The sequence below is a fragment of the Pipistrellus kuhlii genome, unplaced genomic scaffold (genome assembly GCF_014108245.1).
Source record: "Pipistrellus kuhlii isolate mPipKuh1 unplaced genomic scaffold, mPipKuh1.p scaffold_m20_p_13, whole genome shotgun sequence".
In the NCBI taxonomy this organism is placed as follows: Eukaryota; Metazoa; Chordata; class Mammalia; order Chiroptera; family Vespertilionidae; genus Pipistrellus; species Pipistrellus kuhlii.
This window is the reverse complement of record NW_023425438.1, coordinates 12,111,497-12,131,748: the sequence shown is the minus strand read 5'-3', so window position 1 is coordinate 12,131,748 and position 20,252 is coordinate 12,111,497. Positions and strand designations below refer to the sequence as shown.

Here is a 20,252-nt window from a genome sequence, read left to right as displayed (position 1 = left end):
ATCTCTATCTTCCCCAGATCTCCCTACCCTCCCCACTGTAATTTGACAGTCTGCTTGTTGCTTTACTGTCTCTATATCTATTTTTTGGTTCTTCAGTTTATAATGTTCTTTATTATCCATAAATGAGTGAGGTCAGGTGGTGTTTCTCTTTCATTGACTGGCTTATTTCACTCAGCATCATGTTCTCCATTTCCATCCAGGTTGCTGCAAATGATGAGAATTCCTTCTTTTTTATGGCAGCATAGTATTCCATTGTGTAGATGTACCATAGTTTTTTTTATCCAATCATCTGCTGATGGGCACCTAGGCTGTTTCCGAATCCTAGCTATTGTAAATTGTGCTGCTATGAACATAGGGGTTCTTATAACTGCGCTGAAAGGACCTGTAATGAAACCGGTTTTACCAGAGGCTAATTGCCGTAGACAAGAGTTACGTTTCCGTGGCATCTCATCTCTGTTACCCTGTTTCCCTGAAAATACGACATCCTCCGAAAATAAGACCTAGTGCATAGAAAGATAAGACATCCCCTGAAAATAAGACCTAGCGCAACTTTGGGAGAAAAAATTAATATAAGACACTGTCTTATTTTCGAGGAAACAGGGTAGAAGTTGAATGAAATGACTTTATTTAAGGACCTGCAGTATTTCTTCTGCCCCTTTCCATTCTGGGGATAAAACATAGGATCTCCCTTCCCACAGCCACTCATGTGATTCCCAGAAGCAGATGCTCTGGACTCCTGTGAGAGCTGAGGATGCCTGAGTGGCCTTGAGGACCCGAGCACTGGCCACAGCCCCTCCTCTGCTCTCAGGAGGCCTCTGGGCTCAGCACACGCCAATCTGGTGAAGACTCAAGTCTCCAGCTTCAAGTTTACCCAGCATATAAACATAGCGCCCCATCCACCTGCTTTGGTGCAAATAATCAAATTATATGAGAGAAGGTAGATAATACAGATAAATATATCATAGATGGATTTTCAAAAATCTTTTCGTCTAGGCACAGTGGGTCTCTTCTTAATGTATTTCTTTTTTTTTAATTGTGGTAAAAGGCACATAACATAACATTTACCATTATAATCATATTGAAAGTATCCTTCAGTGACATTAGGTACACTCACATTGTTGCACAACCATCATTGCTGTCCACCTCCAGAACTTTGTCATCATCCCAAGAATGGATTTTTAGGCTTCCTCCTTCTCCATCCCACTTTTCAGAGTCACCCTGACATCCCACCTGCTAAAATTGTTGTAAAAACAAAACAAAACCCAAGTGTCCCCTTGTCCTAGGTGAACAGTATGGGATTAGTAAAACCATGACTGTGGACAATTGTTGCTTCTGGACTTTGAATGTAGCTAGAACAAGTACACGCTCGTTTCTACATCAAGCTTCCAGGACCTGCAGTGTTTCCATCTAAGGCAGCTGATGTTTCTGATGTTTGATTTCAGTTGCAAAGCCTGAAGAGTTTTCCATTTGCATGCAACCTAAGGAAGTCAGGACCCGATGTGCCTTCTGAGTCAGGTACGTGACCCCTGAGCCATGGCTCTGGTGTGGCCAACAGAGGCTCCAGCTCGCCTTCTCTTGTACCTTGGTGATTCGCATCTTTCCTCTTCCCCATCCCTAGTTCCTCACCCCTTCACCTTCCCCCTCATTTATTTCTACTGTGGGACTCAGACTGACACACTAGTCAGAGTTAAAACCAACAGGACCCCATAGTGGCTTGGCTGATGAGAGCAACTTCCAGGAGAGACCACAGACCATGTGACAGGAACTGTTACACAAGGAGTGTAGGCGGGAAAGAAACCGATGCATTTCTTAGGAAACGGCTTCTTGGGGAGCCCATTGGATGAAAGAGGTTTCTAGGGAGACTGAATTCTAGAAATACTGGCAGCCCACATGGACATGGAGGCTTGCTGGTGTGCCATTCATGTACAGACTGCATCCAATGTTTACGTCTGTTCATAGGCTTTGAGTGCTGTTCGCCGGCAATCTTCAAGTCAGTGTGATCCTTTATGTGCACAAGTGGTTCTCATTTTAGTGCTTTGCCCTCTCATGAAGGGTGGTCCAGAAATAGAGCCGTGCAATAGGTGGGAGGGAAAATGAGGCCCAGGGTGACCTGCCATGGGACACCTTTTGGAGATTGGAGTTCAGTTCGCAGTGTGGCCTCTGGAGAGGAGTGAGCCTCTTGGGAGCAGGTTCCTAGGGCCTTCAGCTCTTCGCACCCGTGGCTCAGCTTTCACAGCTGTCCTCAGACGGGAGGACAGGAGTCTGCCCCTTCCATCCAGCATCCTTGGCCCGCATTGTGGGGAATGTAGACCTGACCCTCTTCCCTGGGTTCCTCTCTTTGCAGTCCACTCTCTGAGACCTTCCGATATTAAATTCGTGGCAGCCATTGGCCATGTGGAAACTGTGAGTATTTCAAGGGGATGGAGGTGGGAGACAGGGGTTGGGATTGTTATATAAGGAGTGTCCCTCCCCTGTCCCTGCTGCAGGCTGTGCTCCCCACAGCCTCAGCTGCTCCCCCTTCGCACAGGCCCCAGCCCACTCCCCGTGCACAGTGACGGCTGTGTGCAGAGTATGGGACTTCACTCAGAAACTGACCACAGACCCAGTGAAATCGGCAAACAGAGTCCCTGTCCTCGTTTTCCTCTAGCTGTGCCGGTGGTGGCAAAGCTGCATGTGTGACGTGTGTGTGTGTGTGTGTGTGTGTGTGTGTGTGTGTGTGATGTGTGTGTGACATGTGTGTGTGACGCGTGTGTGTGATGTGTGTTTGTGTGTGTGTGTCTGTGTGTGTGTCTGTGTGTGTGTGGACTGGGGTGAAGGTGGAAGTTTCCTGCTGGGAGAGCTGGGAGAGGGGAGATGGTGAGAAAAAAGGTTTTGTGTCACGGGGAGCGCACTGACACTGCTGAGCCGTGTGCCCTGCATGCTGATGCTTGCATTCCAGAGCCCGGAATGTGTGACACTCGCTGGAGGACTCACAGCCTTCCACTTTGGGCAGGAAAATCACTCCGTGTCAGGCTTCCGAAGTCAAGCCAATCAATGACTTCCAGCCTTTGGCCCCAGCTCTGCCAGGCTCCGTGTTCATGAATTATTCATATCCCAGCTCCTGCCTGTCACTCAGGGAATCCTTTCTCCGTCTGTGAGCCTGAGGCCCAGAACACAGCTTCCGTCCAGGATGGTGCCCCAGCCCCAGAGGCATTATCATGACACTGACGGGCACCTCCACCCGCAGAGTAAGACCTGTCTGCCCAGAGAGCTGGCTGTGTGAGCCGAGCCTGGTGTATAAAATGGCAGGCCTGGGGAAGAGAGACAGTGAATTTAACCTGGGAAAAGCCCACAATGCAAACACTTTTGCTTTGAGTTCCTGGGGCTTTCTGTAACCAAGGCGCAAGCACTCGCCTGTGACAGGAACCGGCACTGGCTTGTTAATTGCTCTGAACTCCCTTTTCCTCATAGAACTTTAAACATCAGATTTGTAAATGTAAAAATCATTTTCAAACTAACACTTGTGGCTCATATAAGTACAAGTCAACCACAACACATGCAACCTCCATCATCCAGGCGCCCTGCTTTGCTCAGGGGCTGCGTGTAAAATATTGAAGACCCATTCACAGCTCCTATTCCTCTGCCTCAGGAGAGGCACACACACACAGTACACACATGCACACACCACACGCATGCACATGCATACACCATACACACCCACATGCTCATGCACACACATTCACACGCACGCACGCACAACATGCATATATGCACACATGTACACACATTGCACGTGCACACAAACAAGTACACACATGCATGCACCTTCTATTTCTCTGGGTTCTGCCCCATGTGCTCTGGAGGGAGCCTGCCACTCTTCCTCCCTGAAAACCTTGCCTGGGTGATGTGACCTTCCTCTGGATCAATGCTCCCCTTTAGTCGGTGGGAGGGGCTGTCTGATGGGCAGCTGGGGTCTCAGGAGGACAGGCTGGGCGGCCTTCCCGGCTGGACTGACACCTGCTGTCTCTTCCAGCTCCCGGACCTGGGGACGGCCGGTGCGAAGAAGCAGCCATGGTAACTATGTTGGAATCACAGAGCCGTGGAGGGGGGCAAGCCTCAGAGGGCCTGCTCTGCTCTCCAGGGCCAGGCAGGAAAGGCCTTGCTCCGGCTCCCTTCGGAGAGGTGTCCCTTAGGAGACCTCAGTCTCCTGCCTCCAGGCCCGCACGCCCCATGCCTGTGAATCCCCTGGAGGAAAAGCAGGAAAGGCCACACTCGGCATTCTTGCTTCCCTCCATCATCCAGGCGCCCTGCTTTGCTCAGGGGCTGCGTGCAGGGTGGGCCAGAGTCTGTCTCATTCTTCCCGGGGCCCGCAGCCCCTTCCAGCTGGGGGTGTGGGGAGAAGGGCCCAGACCAAGCTGTGGACCTCATTTGGGTGACTCCTTTGCCATCTGAGCTGTGTCTCCAACTCCAGGAAGGAGAGTCAAAAAAGCAGAGCCAGGCTGAGCCAAAGCTTGTCAGGCCCAGGGGGTTGCTGGCCCCGTGACACATCCAGTCTGACACGTGCGTGTTTGCTTCTGCTTGCAGGCTTGGGAAGAGGACGCAGCAGGCATGCATGGGAGTGGTGACAGGTGAGCCCTGGACCTTCGGGGCCAGATCCCAGCTTGTCCCATCCCTCCCGACAGAGCACATTTTGGTAAATGGAGAGAATGTGCCCTGTTGGCCACTTGGTTGTGGAGTCTAGGAGAAAGGGGGAACAGTCACCCTAAAAGGAGGGCGTGAAAACTGCGTCTGAGGGTCCCTGAGTGAACAGATGCCAGGAGGCGTTGGTGGGTTAGAGGACGTGGGAGAGGGGTCGGGTGGCTGGGCCAGAGTCCTGAGCCTCCCCCACCCCACACACCAGCCCCTGGAGCTGGACCAAAAGCACTTCATCTGCAGGAACTGCCCACCCCCCACTACAGGAGAGGGCCCGGTCTAATTTTCAGCCTCTTTCATCTTGCAATAACTCCCAAAGCTATAAATATATCAATTGGATTCAGAAGGAAAAAAAAAAAAAAAAGAAAATCAACGATATGCCACCATCTGGAGATAATCATTGTTAACACTCGGGCTACTTTACATATGAATGTGCTGATGATGTGCTCTCTGCAACCTGTTTCCTTCGCTTAACATCAGACACCCCTTGTGACTCTATTAAAAGTCACCCTGAAACCTCAAGTCCCCCAGCGCCTGCTGAACTAGCTCGTGGGATGTTAGAGCCGATGACAAGGAAACCACTGTTCGCTGCCTTACAATTAGAGCGAGGCGGCTCGGATGCAGCGTGTGCTCTGCTGAGCTGACCTCCTGAGAGCAATGGCAGTGAGGGGGCCGGTGGCCTCTCAGTGCAGCCAGGAGGGTCCCCACGGGCCTGGGGGTGACTGGGCTCCCTGCAAAGGACGGAGTGAGGGAGGCACTGGGCCTGCCTTCAGCCTCGCCCTCTAGCGGGGCAGGTGGAGACCGGTGCTCCGCCTCCAGGGGATACTGGTGGCCAAAGTGGTGGGAGGGTCCCTTGGAAAGGGCCAGAGTTGCTGAAAGAGGAGGCTCCGACAAACTGGGTGACCGTCACAGCCCTCCTAGGTTTGGCCCTGTTTACCCTTAAGTGGCAGGAAGAAAGAAATGGGTGGTGTATTTGTGGTGTTGGGGAAGATAGGGTATAGTTTAGATCCTGAAACGCAAGCACAGGGGCTGTGCCTGCTTGCCCGCCTGGTGCCACGTCCTGGCGGCCCCTCCTTAAGCAGCGAGGCCAGGAGTCTCACCTCACCAGGCCGGAGGTGCCCACGCACAAGCAGGGCAGTGAGGACAGGTCTGGCCCCTGAGTGTTCTCAGAGGCAGGACTCTGGAGCTGCCAGGGGACCCAGCCTATGTGCAGGGCAGGGCGAGCGGGCAGGCGGGGTGGAGGGCAGATCCTGGGAGCTCAGCAGGTGTGTGTGTGGCAGGGTGGGTAGGGGGCGCTGAGCCAGCACAGGTGTACTAGGCCTTCCAAGGAGAAAGCGCTGGGGACGCCCAGACCCATGCAGTGTGCAATGGCGCCGCCCACGCTCGGCCCACCCTGCTCAGCCCCGGAGCCCAGAGCTCTTCAAGTCTCACCAAGCCCTACCCCACCACAGCCAGGTGCAGAGAGGGAAACTGAGGCGGGATGGGTGAGGCAGGGCTTTCCCCAGGTTACATGGTCAGTACATGGCAGGGGTCCTGTGAACACAGGGGTCCAGCCCCGCAGCCTGAGAACCAGAGGACAGAGAGGATGGACAGGTGCACATCAGAAGGAAGACACAAGGACAGGCAGGTTTATGCGAAAAGAACCACGGAACTGTCTGAGCACAAAGAGGCCACCCAGCACAAACTCCTCTAGTTGGGAAGCAATTCTGTTTTAAAGACCTAGCGACAGAGAGGTCTCTCGCCCTCACAGCTGTCCTGATGCCCAGGAGGAAAAATGCCTCTCCCCTCCGCCCCCCCTCGGCCCCGCACTCCTGCACAACACATGCACACACACTCACACACACACACTCACACACACATGCACACACAGGTAGTCTTCCACTGGCCACAGAGCTCCCCATTTTCTCACCACACGTGAGAAGGGGCTCCTTCTGCAAGCTGCTTGGGGCCTAGAAAGGGATGCTCATGAGTTTGGGTTGAGGAAGAAGACTGAGTCACACGGGACCTTAATGGCTGCCAAGCCAACAAGGCTGAGTGGCCAGTGTCCTGCCTGCAGCCCAGCTTCTCTCCCCGACCCCTTCCCTGTCTGCTGCCTGCACAGTGCCGGCTCCTTCAGCGGGAGCCCTTTGGATCCTGCTCCCACGAAGCCCCCGGCACTTCTGGGTGGGGGCAGAAAGAGAGGAGGACCCGGGGGAAGTGTGCGGGGGCATCTCCCTCTCACGACGCTCTCCCCGCTCTGCCCTCTTCTCTACCGGAGCAAGACATCACATCACTGCTCCCGGCAGCGCTATTTCTGGCGGCCCCTGGCTGTCAGCGCTGGGACACGATCTCCCATCTCCGTTCCCCAGAGCTCTCCCACCTGCTGTCACTCTCCGGAGAGAGGGGCCGGGAGACAGCCTGCCCGGGTCCCCTGTCCTGTACGCTTTCCCAGGGGTCCATGCCACCCAGCTTCTCTCAGCCTGGGAACCTCGAGTGCGTTGCTTAGCTTCTTAGCTTGTGTCCCCTTCCCTCATAGAAGATGCTGAGTACTGAGCCTGGCCTAGCGCTGGACAGAGGTTCATTTTTAGCTCCATTCGTTCGGTTTCTGGGGGCCTGCCACGAGGTTGACTTCACGGCCCAAGGCCGGTGTGAAGGCCATGGTTTGGAAGAGGGTCGGTGACCCTGGGCCCCTCACCCCAGAGGGGACAGTCCCTACAGGTGACCTGCAGCTGTCAGAGCCAGAACCCTCAGACCAGCCCTCCCTTTCTCTAGTCCTTTCAGACATCATCAAACACTTCAACCCCTCAGTTCTGAGGCCCGCGTGCACCCCTGGGAGGAGAGTGATACCCCACATTGGTGCTGAGTAAGTTTCTTTCCTGACTCTCTCCGGGGTAGGGACATTGGGGAAGGGGGGACCTGGCAAAGTCAAAGGGGCTTAAAAATAGAGTTCTGGGTTAAGTCAGAGCCACAGTGCATCTCCTGCACCGATTTAAGTCTGCCTAGTGGGCCTAATTTTAAAAATCGGGACATGGTCTGCCCTCCAGGACAGGATTGGTAGGGTAGCTTTGAACTCGGAGACTGGCTCCTGGGCAGGGCAAGGGGCCAGCCTCCAGCCCTGGACAAAGTGATACGGAACTGGTTTCCTCTCCGCTCACCTCCCTCTGTGCAGAGACTTGTGGATTCAGGCAAAGGAACTGGTGAAGAGCATGAAAAAGAACCAGGTAAGAATTCTTCTGGCTCTGTGCCTGGGGCTGCCCATTTATTCCAAGCACATGTGTATAGTTTATAAAAGTACAATAGGATGCTACTCGGTGTAGATACTTTTATAACTGCTTTCTTAAGTGTGGTATTTTCCATGACAATAATTATATTTTCCAACATTGTTTTAGTAGCTACACAGTGTATATATATATATATTGATTTCAGAGAGAAAGGGAGAGGGAGAGATAGATAGAAACATCAGTGATGAGAAAGAATCATTGATAGGCTGCCTCTTGCACACCCCCTTCTGGGGACTGAGCCCGCAACCCAGGCGTGTGACCTTGACTAGAATCAAACCCAGGACACTTCAGTTCTCAGGCAGATGCTCTATCCACTGAGCCAAACCAAACCAGCTAGGGTAACACAGTGTTTCATCTTATGAGTGTTTAACAATCTGCACCTCAATCCCCTATGTTAGACACTTATATTTCCGCTTTTTTACTGTTATAAACAGGCTTCATCGTTGCAGCTAAATCTTTCCTGTATTCTTATTTCTTTACAATATGTTTTGGGAAATGGAATTGTTGAATCAAAGAGTATGCCCTTAAAAGTCTTTTAACTATATTTTTCCAAATTGCCCTCTTAATTAGTTATATAATTTGAGTTTCCCACCATATAATTCTCTTTTTGAAAAAAAAAATTAGATTTTATAGGGGGTGGGGGTGTGAAATTGAAAGATATGAAAAGAAAGCCCTTTTGGTATCAGGTCTTACCACTATCGCTTTTTGATGCTGTTGCCTTTTTCTTCAGCAACTTGACTTTCAAAATGACTGGAAGCTAATCAATGTGTTCTTCAGTGACACAAACCAGTGTCACCTGTGTCCCTCCACCCAACAGGTAACCCACAGGCTGGGGGTCAGAGGGATTGCAAATGCCAGGGTGGGGGCAGAGTGAATGAACTAATCTACACCTGGGCTGGGTCTGATGGCACCTACTGCCATGTTTCCCCGAAAATAAGATATCCCCTGAAAATAAGACCTACGCAACTATGGGAGAAAAAATTAATATAAGACACTTTCTTATTTTCGGGGAAACAGGGTAGTATTTCAGGATTTGGATGGATGGATGGGTGGGTAGATGGATAGATGGATACCTAATGATTCAAGGAAACATATACAGGGAAAGGTATTTTACCATCTTTGATATCAGGTAAAGGAAATTGAGTTATAGATAAGCTAAGTCAATGATTATTATACAATTGAGAAAAATCAGCCCCCTAGTTAAAAATTGTTTTACCTCTCTTAACTCTGATGTCATTTAAGTACGGAATTTAGGAAATAAAGCAGGATGTGTACTCTTGTCATCACCTCTTGAACTGGGAAGCCTACTGTTAATTCCCGTAGACCATCCTCCAGGCTCTTTAGCATTCCTGGATGCAGGACATGAACTATGTGACTGCATTTTTTTATTTCTAGTAGGTGACTATCTAGGACAGTGGTCGGCAAACTCATTAGTCAACAGAGCCAAATATCAACAGGATGATTGAAATTTCTTTGGAGAGCCACATTTTAAACTTAAACTTCTTCTAATGCCATGTCTTCAAAATAGACTTGCCCAGGCCATGGTATTTTGTAGAAGAGCCACACTCAGGGGACCAAAAGCCTCATGCATCTCTAGAACCGCAGTTTGCTGACCACTGGCCTAGCCCATTGCCAGACACTTACAGGGTCTGGACTCTTTACTGCTCTCAGGTTAAAATCTAGTTTTGTGAATGAGTAAGATGGAAGAGAAATCAGTTAAAAGAAGAGAAAAACATGAAGAAGAAAAAACTCAAAGCCAATGACACTGCAAGAAATCTATCATTCATTTGTTGCAAATGCCTTTAGAAACAGGGTTCAGTCGGCATTGGGAGGGCACGGTGGCAGGGGGCTTCAGGAAACGTAAAAGAGTTTGTACCTTTTGACTGAGGCATTCTTCTGACTGTGAAAGCAAGATACACACAAAAATGTGTCCTTTCATGTGGAAAAACAAGCTTTTTCCTGACTTTGGGTTCAAGGGGGAGTTTATTATGTGTGACCGTACAGACGAGGGGCATGTCTATAAGAGTTTGCTGTGTTCCATTAAGGAACAGGGACAGTTGGTGCCCAGGGGACAAGCATCCAGCACCCGAGGGACCAGTGGGCCCCACTCGCTCTGCAGCCGTGGACAAGCACCTTGGCGGGGAGAAGCACACAGGGACCCCCAGGATCCCTGTGGAGGCTCAGTGCCCTGAGTGTGGGCAGCGAGGGCCTTTCCACCCAGAGGTCCCCAGGCTCTGCAGAAGGAAAAGTGAGGTGCTCATGGTCATGTTCAGAGAAAGACTCACGCCACCTGAGGAAAGGGAGACAGCAGACTTTATCTCTGGCTACGGCCACAGAGCAGGCTCAACTGGCTTCCAGAGGCCAAGCTCCCGCCCGCGGCCTCCCGCCTGCCTGGGGACTTGGGTGGGGAGAGAGTCTAGTGCGGTCACAGTGCGGGTGATTGGCAGCTGTCTCCAGCATCACTGCCTGCGTTCCCCCGAGAGGCAGAACAGCTCCTGGGCCTGCCTTGTCTTCCTTCGGGGGACAGCTGATCTACAGGCGGCTTAGCAATTTGTCTCGTCAAGTTTTATTTTTATTTGGTGTGTTTTATTTTTTTGTTTGTTTGTCTTGTGTTTTTGTTGGTGTTTTTTACCCTGAAGAGGTAAACCAGGGGCTGTTTTCAGAGTGCTCTCATTTGTGTATTTACTTTTATCACCTGCAGGGCATTAGTGGGAAAAGGGTGTTTTTAAATACTCTCACTCAGGTGGATGTGGCAGGGAGAGGTCTGATGAAAGAATGCCATCTGGAAGTTTCGAGGCCCATCTGGGACCTTAAACCCAAGGGTAATTGTGTTCGCCCTATGGGAATAAGTCCTGTTTCCTATCTCCCATCCCATGATGCAATGCTAGCTGTAGCGTCTCTTTGACCTTGAGCTTGCCCTTTCCTGACGTGGAACTTCTCACTCGGGGGCTTTTGATTTTGTCCCAGCGGATGATGGGCAGGGGAAGTCAGAATGGACAAAACCCTGGAGCTCTGGAAACTCTACAGTTTGTGTGTGGGAAATGGGCGTCTAGTTTGTAGGGCCCTGGTCACTGTCATCTCCACTGAGAGTGAAGGGTGGGGAGGAGAAGGGACAGGGCGGCCTGAGTCTAGGCATCCTTGGCCTCATGTTCCCTGGCCCCGCCCACACTCAGCACCTGTCTCCTCTCCCAGCACAAGCACGTGACAGGCAGCATGGCCAAGCTGACCAGGATGCTGGACTACCTGCTGCAGGAGGTGAGGCTCTGGGTGCCCCCTCTCCCCCTCCATGCTGCCTAGTGTCTGCCTTCTGCAGGATAGATGGTGCTGCCCTTCGGAGGGCTGGGGGCTGGCAGGGAAGGTCCTGGTTACTCGAACTGCCTCCATGGGTTGAGAGAAAGCTAGTGGCAGACCTCCCAGGAGGGAGAGCAAGACGAGGGGAAGGGTCTGGAGGAGACTTGGAATAAAACCTGGGTTGGTTTTAGCGCCCTCAACTCTTGCAAAAGATATCTCCGGCAGACTCCTGGGCAGGAAGAGGAGAACGCACAGCCCCTCCCTGAAGCTCATTGACCCCCCCTCTCCCCTGAACAGTGCGGGGGCAGTGAGGCGGGAGGGTCCCTGAAACCCCTCCAGGGCTTCCCTCTGTGGAGGGACCGTGATGGGCAAGCTCTGCGGGTCTGACTCCTGGGAGGCAGCGTCCCTGTGGCCGAGGGTCCGGAGTCCTGTCACCAGTGTGGTCCTGTCCTGCTTCCTCGCTGACACCTGGTGGGATGGTGCCCTACCCGCCATGAGGGTGGTGAATGCCACGTTTCTGCATCACCAGCAGGGCTGGCAGCTTTGGACCAACCCCAACCAAACTTCTCCCATAGAGGCCCACCACGCTAGCCAGACCCCCAATGGTCTCACACCTAGGGCTCCAGGGAAGACCCTGGGCAGCGATGATGACCGCATCTTCTCCCCCCCCCCCAACCCCCATTTTCTCTTAGGTCCCCAGAGCATTTGTGAACCTGGTGGACCTCTCTGAGACTGCGGGTGGCTCTCCGCGGCACCACGGGACCCAGCTCAGGTAAAGAGGGAGCGGAATGGGACCAGCATCTGTGGAGGAGCTGCCAGGTGCCAGGAGCTGGGCGGGGCATGTCACTATGTCACTACACACTAAATCTCCCTTGGGGATTTAGTCAGATGGCCTGCCCCCACTAGAATGACCTGAGAGTTTACATAGCAGGTTTGGGAAAATATCCATAAGCCAAGAAGTGATACTTGTAGAAACTGGAAAGGAAGAAAGCTTAGCCTAAATGTACTTTGTCTTCACAGAATGTGATTGGCATGTAGGTCTGAGATTTGTCATAGAATGTAAACTCCTTGACCCCAGATCCTGAGATTTCTGGCTTTGTACTCAGAAAAGAAGTTCACGTGGCGAGAGTCAGGGTAGGGACAGCTGGGGGTGGGGGCAATGGAGAGGAGAGTACAGTCTGAGCAGAAAGGGGAGGTGAAGAGAAAGAACAGGGAGTCGGGAGGGAGATGTGGAGGTGGGTGTGTGGTGAGGAGGCAGGGAGGGCGGTGCATCCGGAGATGGAGTGAGGGGGCATGTCTCCACCTCCCTTCCTCCCTTCCCCACCTGATGGGGGAACTGCGGGAGCCAGGTCACAGCGCACCCCTGAGACCACAGCTTCTCCTTCCCACTCCCCGAGCGGCCAGGCCCCAGCCCCCTCACTCCCCCACAGCAGCCAAGCCCCTGATCCGAGCTTCATTCTGGCTTATTCTCCCTGCAGCCTCGCAGCAGAGCCCTGCAGTTGCTCGGAAGACACCTCGAAGATGTCCCGGGTGGTGGCACAGTGGTCCTACCAGGTGAGCCCCTCAGAGAGGCTGGCGGCTCTCAGGGGCAGGTCATGGAGGAGAACAGGGTGGCAGGAACGGTTAGGGTGTAAGTCCCCCCCTTCTCCCACAGAGTCAGGAACAGAGAGCTGCTCTCGGTTCACTCCGAGTGTGACTAGATTTTTCCTCATGTAAAGTGAGGACAATACTGGCAGCGGTGGTTCCCTCGCTAGTGAAGGACTGGGCAGAGTCATCCAGAAAGGATTGGGGTCATTATCACCTAGTGTGCCTACCACTGCACTGTGGCTGCTGACCCGGGTGTACCCAGGCTGGGGGCCCGTACCCCAGCCCACAGCCCCAGGCGACTCAGAGGCCCTGAAGGTGGGCCGCTGGTTTTAGAGATGAGACCCCCAGAGGATGAGGATGGCTCTGTGGAGGCTACCAAGCCTGCCAGCAAACAGCTCAAACACACTTCCTGTTGACATGTTCACACGAGGACTTTGGTTCGAGCAGAAAGTTATGTGTGAAGCCCTGTGGCCCTTCTCTCCAGAGGCGACACGTTCTGTACAGTTAACGGCACGTCTCTCTACCGAACTAGCCCTTCGCAGAGCATGGCACCCTGGCTGCGTGCCCGGCTGCTGTCTGTGGGATGAATTCAGAAAGCGTGTGGCATGCGCTGCTCATGGCTGAGGGCTGCTGGGAGCTCCTGGGGGGGCGAGGCGGGGCCTCGCTGTGCTCCTCGTGCCCACGCTCTGCTCTCCCTTCCAGGACAGCTGGGACCGCCTCCTGGCCTCCAGCAGGTACAACGATCAGGAGTCCTTCTCGGTGGTGTTCCAGCCCTTCTTCTACGAGGAGGCCCTGTCCCCACGCTCGGTGAGTGAGGGGGACTGTGAGCAACCGGGCCTGCACCCCCTCCTTCTCCTTCTCCCTCTCCCTCTCCCGCCCAGGTGGGACCCACTGAACCCAGGACAGGCGCTCTCAGGGGGAAAGGCTGCAATATTCCCTTATACTTGCTGCGCAACTTCCCCATGGGGTTGGAGAGCCCCCGAGGGAGGCTCCTGGAGGCAGAGTGGCCAGGGGCACAGAGCTTGGGCTTGAGTGGAAGGCTCCCGGCTCTGACACGGGCCAGCTGTGTGACCTGGGCAAGCTGTCGGAACTCTGCCCGGCTCCCAGCTTGTGAAGTCGGGGCCACTGTTGCTGTCCCCGCCCTCTCAGGTGGTGGCGTGAGTGAACAGGTGTGAGGGGCTCAGGGCACCCTCCCCCTGCCGCAGGCTCTCTGCCTCCACCCCTGGAAGGAAGGGTGGCTTGAGTTGACTCTACTCCCCCCAGGTCACTGGGCAAGTACCCCTTCTCCCAGTGGGGTGCCTAGACCATGAGCATGGGGTGGGTCCTCACGTGGTCAATAGGGTCTCTCTGACGTACTGTGTGCCCGGGACAGTCCCCCCTCCAGGCTTCTGGCTCCTGCCTGTTGGAGTTGTGCCCCTTCCAGGACTTAAACACAGACATGCAACCCAGGCATGTGCCATGGCCAGTAATCAAACCGTGACCTCCTGGCTTATAGGTCAATGCTCAACCACTGAGCAACACTGGCCGGGCTTAAACAACGTCTAAATGATGATTTAAAAAAAGGAGGAGGGCCTGGCTGGCATGGTGGGCTCCATCCCCAGTGTGGGGCATGCAGGAGGCAGCCGATCAGTGATTCTCTCTCATCCTTGATGTTTCTATCTTTCCTTGTCCCTTTCTCTCTGAAATCAATAAAAAAAGAATTTTTTTTTTTTTAAAGAAGGAAGAGGTATATTAGTTCCCATCCCCCCTGCCACTCAGACCACACAGGAATTGCTTCCTGTCACACTGCTCCTGCTGTTTGGCTCAGGTGTGGAGAAGCCGTGATGGTGAGGGATTGGCCCGCTCCTGCAGGCCTCACCTCCATGCCTGACCCCCGACAGCAGTCCCATGTGGCTGCCATTGCTGCTGTGGAGAGGTTGAGAGGAGGAGTCTGGACAGAGCAGGGCCACCTCGTCTCTGCCAGGGACAGCTCCAGGGCGTGGCAAGCCCTCCCGTCCTTGGGGCCCAGGCGCTCTCATGTGGTTCTCTTTCAGGGGAAGTGGCCACACCAGGATCCCAGCACCCTCGCCTTGAATCTCTGGAACATCATGGTGAGTTGGGAGGGGTTCCGGGGGCTGCGGGGCCAGCCCGGGGATTGGCCTAAGGAGGGGCAGGGCCTCCACCACCACACCCACCCTGTCCACTGCTTTGATGGAGGGACTGCGGGACGCTGGCGGGTCCCAGAGCAATGATGCCAGGCCACCAGGGATCCTTCCCACATGTGGGCATGGCTAGCTCTGCCCACCTGGGAGTTTCACTGCCTCTTCCAAGAGTGGGGGCACAGCCCTGGCAGCGTGCAGAGGCCAGGATGTCCTGGGAGTATGTGAGGAGATGCACTTGCAGTGGGGCCTAGGGGCCATCTCACGCAGAGATCCAGGCCAGCTTTCCATCACGTGACATTTCAGCACCAGCACGTGATTTCATGGCCCAGGGTGGCACCTGGGCTGAGCATGGACTTTCGAGCGATGGAGGCCTGGGTCGAATCCTAATGCCATCTCTCACAGGTTGTGTGAATTGAGCATCTCCCCTTCCTTTCTGCAAAACCCAGATCCTGCCGAAATCTGTTTGGCTGAGTGGATAGAGCATCGATCTGCGGACTGAAAGGTCCCAGGTTCGATTCCGGTCAAGGGCATGTACCTTGGTTGCGGGCACATCCCCAGTAGGGGTTGTGGAGGAGGCAGCTGATTGATGATTCTCTCTCATCAGTGTTTCTAACTCTCTATTCCCTCTCTCTTCCTCTCTGTAAAAAATCAACAAAGTATATTAAAAACAAACAAACAAACAAAAAACCCCAGATTCTAACACTGGCCGGACCTGGCGTGTGTGCAGCTCACTCCTGGCTCACAGCGCGTATTGGATGTGTGTTGGCGCTCCTCACGTAACTGTGCCTGGTTTCCCCTCTCCTAAGCCCCCCAGGGCTGCCTGGTGGGTGGGATGAAATGTCAAAACTTCGAGCCTTGGTACCAGACAGGCACCTGATTTTGCCGTTTATTTTTCTCCCTATTTTTTCCCTATCCAAGCTACCCTATTTTTAGAATTCCAGTGACAGGAACTTGTTTTTCTTCTACCTTGGATTAGAAAATGTTTTCTCCATCTTTTCTACTAAGTACTCTGCTGAGTATCACCAGCAGCGAGCGAGCGGGCGGGGGCGGGACCGGCCCCTGCAGCCCTTGTCCATGGAGTCACCCTCTCCTTACAGAAGGCATCTGCTTTCTTTGTCAGTGGGCCTGGCCCTTGGGTGGAATATCTCCGAGGGGACCACCTGCTGCCCATCTCCTGAGGAGGCAGAGGAAGCAAACCTGCCCCCTCTGGCAGGGCTGCCCTCCCGCCGCCCTCTCTCTGGACAGAAGGGCCGACTATTCCAGCTCAGCCCAAACTACCTCCTTCCCCTCCCACGCCATCTGTCTCCCAGGAAACAAGAGAGAACCTACTGTGTTCCCTGTGCTGGGGCCAAGGCAGACACAAAGACACACCAAACGGTCTTGGCCATCACCCAGCCCAGTTGGAAGGGTCAGGAGCCTCAGAGGGACAAGAGTAGACTTGAACTCAGCCAGCAGTGATGCTGGACTGGGCATCCACAGTGACAGAGCAAGCGGTCAGGAGAGCCCCATGGTGGGGGGGCTTGTGAGAGGTGGCAGAGGAGGACAGGCCAGTGTGCCCAGGCCAAGGCCTTTGTGAGCAAAGGATCTAGACTAGAGAAACACAAAAGCCAAACGCATGCCGAGAGACAGCGGAAGCTGGTCTGACAGCACAGGAAACAGGACAAGGAGGCCCTGGGAACAAAGGAAGCCCTCAGAAGGCCAGACAGAGAGAAGCTGGGGAGAGCAGACAGGGAGGGAGGACCCCTTCTCCCTCCTCCCTCCTCCTTCTTTCTCCTTCTCCCTTCATCCTGCCACTGCGTGTCATCTGGTGATGGTGGCAGTAGTGGCAACGCCTTTACTGAGCCCAGGTGACATCCTGTCCATTTAAACAGGCACACATGCGCCCTTTAACCCCTTGTGAGAGAGGCGAGGACGAGGGTGAGAGGGACACGGGGGGAGGAGGGTCTCCCGCTCAGTGTGACAGCAGATGTCACAGGGCCCGAGGAGAGGCGCGGGCTTTCCTGAGTGAGCAGTTGCCCCGTTCTCTTCAAATCAGGCATTTCCCACCGAGAGTCCTCAGGGCTCCTGCTCCAGGCCAGGGAAGAGGGAGGGGTTTCCCTAGAGGCGTCTTCTGGCTGTTTTTTGAGTGAGTCCCATGACTCTGCTGTATTCATTCTACTAGAATTATGAAGATGTGGCTCTTCCCATGTTCCTTTCCAGACTCCGTTATTGATTAAGTGTTTGAGAGATTGGAAAGAAGAAAGCAGGCCAGGTGGACACCTGGCCACCACCCCGGGCCCACTGGACACCTGTTTTCGGCGCAGGCTGACCCTGTAGGTGGTCCTCCCCTCAGAATGAAACTGGAAGAAGGGACCGCAGTTCCTCCCCCAGGAGAGGGAGGCCACTCCTTTTCCGAAAGGTTAATTGCACCCTCTTATCGGACTCTGCCCTTTTGGGTGAAGAGCCAGCCCCGAGAAGAGTTCATGTTCTCCTCCTGCTTCTTGCTTAGTGGGCACAGATCCTGGGACAAGATATGGCCAGAAGCTGCGTGGAGGCTGGCAGAGCTGTGGCTGAGGCAGGCAGCGTGCTCCGTCCTGTAGCCTCCTGACCCTGTGTCCCGTCAGGTCAAGGGCCTACGGTGTTCCTGGAGCCTAGCACCTGCGGGGAGTAGCCCTCCCGTGGGAGAAGACGGCTCCTGCAGGAGGAAACCCAGGCGCTCTAAAGCCTCTGCGCTTTTCTCTCAGTGTTTATGGACGTACAATGAGGCATGTGTGAGAGGCGGGCTAGCAGCCAGGGCATTGACAAATAACAATGGGAACTGTACAACACTGCTCCCACATCAAGTCCTTCAGCAGCCTTCATTCTCCTCTCTCCCCTTTGATGCCTGCACCTGCCGGGACACCGTGCATGCTTCGTCTGGTTGTTAGACGTTGGTTATCGTTTAGACTTTGGTTATTGTTTAAGTAGCTGCCTGTGTCAGGGCTGATGCCACCATGGCCCATTCCCGAATCAAGAGACATAGGAAGCGGAGAGCCGTTAAGTTGAATCAAGGATTCTGATGTCCTTGTCCTGGCCCAGCCTCCCCGGTGCTCAGCTTCTCCTGTGATCTCAGGGCGGGGGAAGAGGGGTAGGAGTCAGTGACTCCTCGCTTGCAGTGGGCTCAGTTTGAGTATATGTCAGAATCACCCGAAGGACATGCTAGAATGCAGAGAGCTGGACCCCACCCCAGGGTTTCGGCTCCATAGGTCTGGAGTGTGGGGGTGGGAGGACACTTGCGTTTCTCACGTGTTCCCAGGTGACATGATACCGCATCCAGGGTCAACTCGGAGGAACGCTGGATGGATGAGTCTTTCTCGGTGGCACCTGGAATGCTGTTGCCACCCGAGCATCACCTTCTGTTCTAAAGATCGCCCTCTTTCCTAGATGGAGCCCGCAGGACAGAAAGACGAGCTGCTCAGTGCCAAGGAGAGCTGGCCCATGAAGTGTCCGTCTCAGGTAGGCCAGGCCTGGGAGAGAGGAAACCTCTCGCTGAATCGGCAGAGAGATGGGGCCACCAACCGGGCTTTGCTGTGAGGTGGGGTCTCACTTGGCCGAGGTGTTGGCCGCTCTCGCATTGTGGGTCTGTTCCGGGTCCCGTCACGGCTTTGCATACCTGGCACATGTGAGGTTTACCAAACGTAGCCGTTGTGGCAGAACTGAGCTGTTTTCATGGCGTTACGGCCCCTTCCACCCAGGGGGAGGGCATAGGGGCAAGGCCGTATCTCACCTGGCCCCACGTGTCCCCAATGGGAAGATGGGTTTCTTCACCACGTGCTACATATGTAATAGGCATGCGGGTAATGTTCCTGAATGAATGAATGAATGAATGGGGAAATACCAGAAATGGGTAGAATTCCTTTTGTCATTTAATGGTAGTCCGGGTTTTGGCTTTCTGGGTGAAGTGGTAAGTTTTTGGTGCGAGGCCATACGAACAGTGCAATTCACCTTGTTTCCCTCTTTGCTCTGGCTGCCAGGACGCTTTCAACTAAGTTCTTCTCTCATGGAAGCATACGTACTTTGCTGGTAACATGACCTACAGGTAGAGAGCCCGAGATGCCAGCAATGGCCAATGGGGAATCTTAAAGCGTGAATGGGCTCCTTCAGGGACCTCATAGGCAGCACAGAGAGGAAAAGCCAGAGAATGACTTTCATTGAAGGGATAGTGTGCATGCTCCAAGCTGGCCAGAGGCATTGTGGGTGACACAGCCTGATGGTTAAAGGGTGCAGATGTCTGAGTCCTGGTTACAACGCATTGCTTTTCTCTGCAGGAAAAGCCATATCTGTTCACCTATAACAACAGCAACTACCTGTCCTGGCCGCCAAAGCCCCGTGAGAAGCCGGAGGTACAGAGAGGTGTTCTGTGGTTGACACTCATGCAAATGAGCCAGGGGCTGTACCGCTGGCCAAGCCTGTGGAAACGTCCTGGCACCCCAAGGGCAGGCTGGGTGGTGACGGTCAGGGGTGTGGCTGTCTCCTTGGTGCTTGAAGGAGGTCTCCCCTTCATCTCCGCCTCGAGAGCAGCCTGGCAACCAGCGTCCTACAGCTCCCCGGGGCTGGGACGGCGGGAGGGAGGTTGGGTGTCGACACTGCCTGCCCCTGTCTGTCCTGCTGCAAAGCAAGGCTCTTCAGGCCCTTCCCCAATCTAGGACAAGCCCCTTTGTTTTTAACAGGAAGCTTTTATGAGTGTTTATTTGAGCCAAACACTGAGGACTAGCCTGGAAGCCCAATCTCTGAGGATTAAGAAAATGCAATTAAGAGAATAACATTTCTGCAGTCTTATTTGTTTGTTTGTTCATTGGAGTGACATTGGTTCACAAACCCACACAGGTTTCAGCAATCCAGTGTACAACTTAACAAAACATCATCTTCACACTGTGTGGTCTGCCTATCACCCCAAGCAAAGTCTCTCTCCAGCCCCATTACCTCCTCCTTGGCCACCTCCACCTGCCCCTACCTCCTTTCCCCCTGGCTATTCCCACACTGTTGTCTACGTCTGTGTGAGTTATATCTATATATATCTCTATATATCTATATATATCTATATTTATATAGATATATATATAGATATATATGTATGTATGTATATGTATATATATATATATGTTTTTTTGCTTAATCTCTTCACCTTCTTTCATCTAGTCTCCCATCTCCTCCCTCTGACAGCTGTCGGTCTATTCCCTGTACCCATGCCTCTGTTTCGTTCATCAGTTTAAATTCATCCGAGGCCTTCATCAGAAGAGAAAATCAACAGGAAAAGCTGAGAAATATAGCAAAATCTGTAGCC

General features: G+C 53.5%; 1 protein-coding gene across 1 annotated transcript in view; it reads left to right on the top strand.

The window, feature by feature from the left end:
• PLB1 (phospholipase B1) overlaps window positions 1-20,252 on the top strand; it is a 116,059-nt gene that overhangs the window by 21,407 nt on the left and 74,400 nt on the right. The window contains exons 3-16 of the mRNA XM_036434892.1: window positions 1,443-1,515; window positions 2,345-2,403; window positions 4,013-4,053; window positions 4,564-4,607; window positions 7,423-7,513; window positions 7,820-7,871; window positions 8,662-8,748; window positions 11,124-11,186; window positions 11,915-11,994; window positions 12,701-12,776; window positions 13,512-13,616; window positions 14,843-14,899; window positions 18,353-18,424; window positions 19,237-19,311. Coding sequence (XP_036290785.1) covers window positions 1,443-1,515; window positions 2,345-2,403; window positions 4,013-4,053; window positions 4,564-4,607; window positions 7,423-7,513; window positions 7,820-7,871; window positions 8,662-8,748; window positions 11,124-11,186; window positions 11,915-11,994; window positions 12,701-12,776; window positions 13,512-13,616; window positions 14,843-14,899; window positions 18,353-18,424; window positions 19,237-19,311 — 975 coding nt within the window. The remainder of the gene's footprint in view (window positions 1-1,442; window positions 1,516-2,344; window positions 2,404-4,012; window positions 4,054-4,563; window positions 4,608-7,422; window positions 7,514-7,819; window positions 7,872-8,661; window positions 8,749-11,123; window positions 11,187-11,914; window positions 11,995-12,700; window positions 12,777-13,511; window positions 13,617-14,842; window positions 14,900-18,352; window positions 18,425-19,236; window positions 19,312-20,252) is intronic.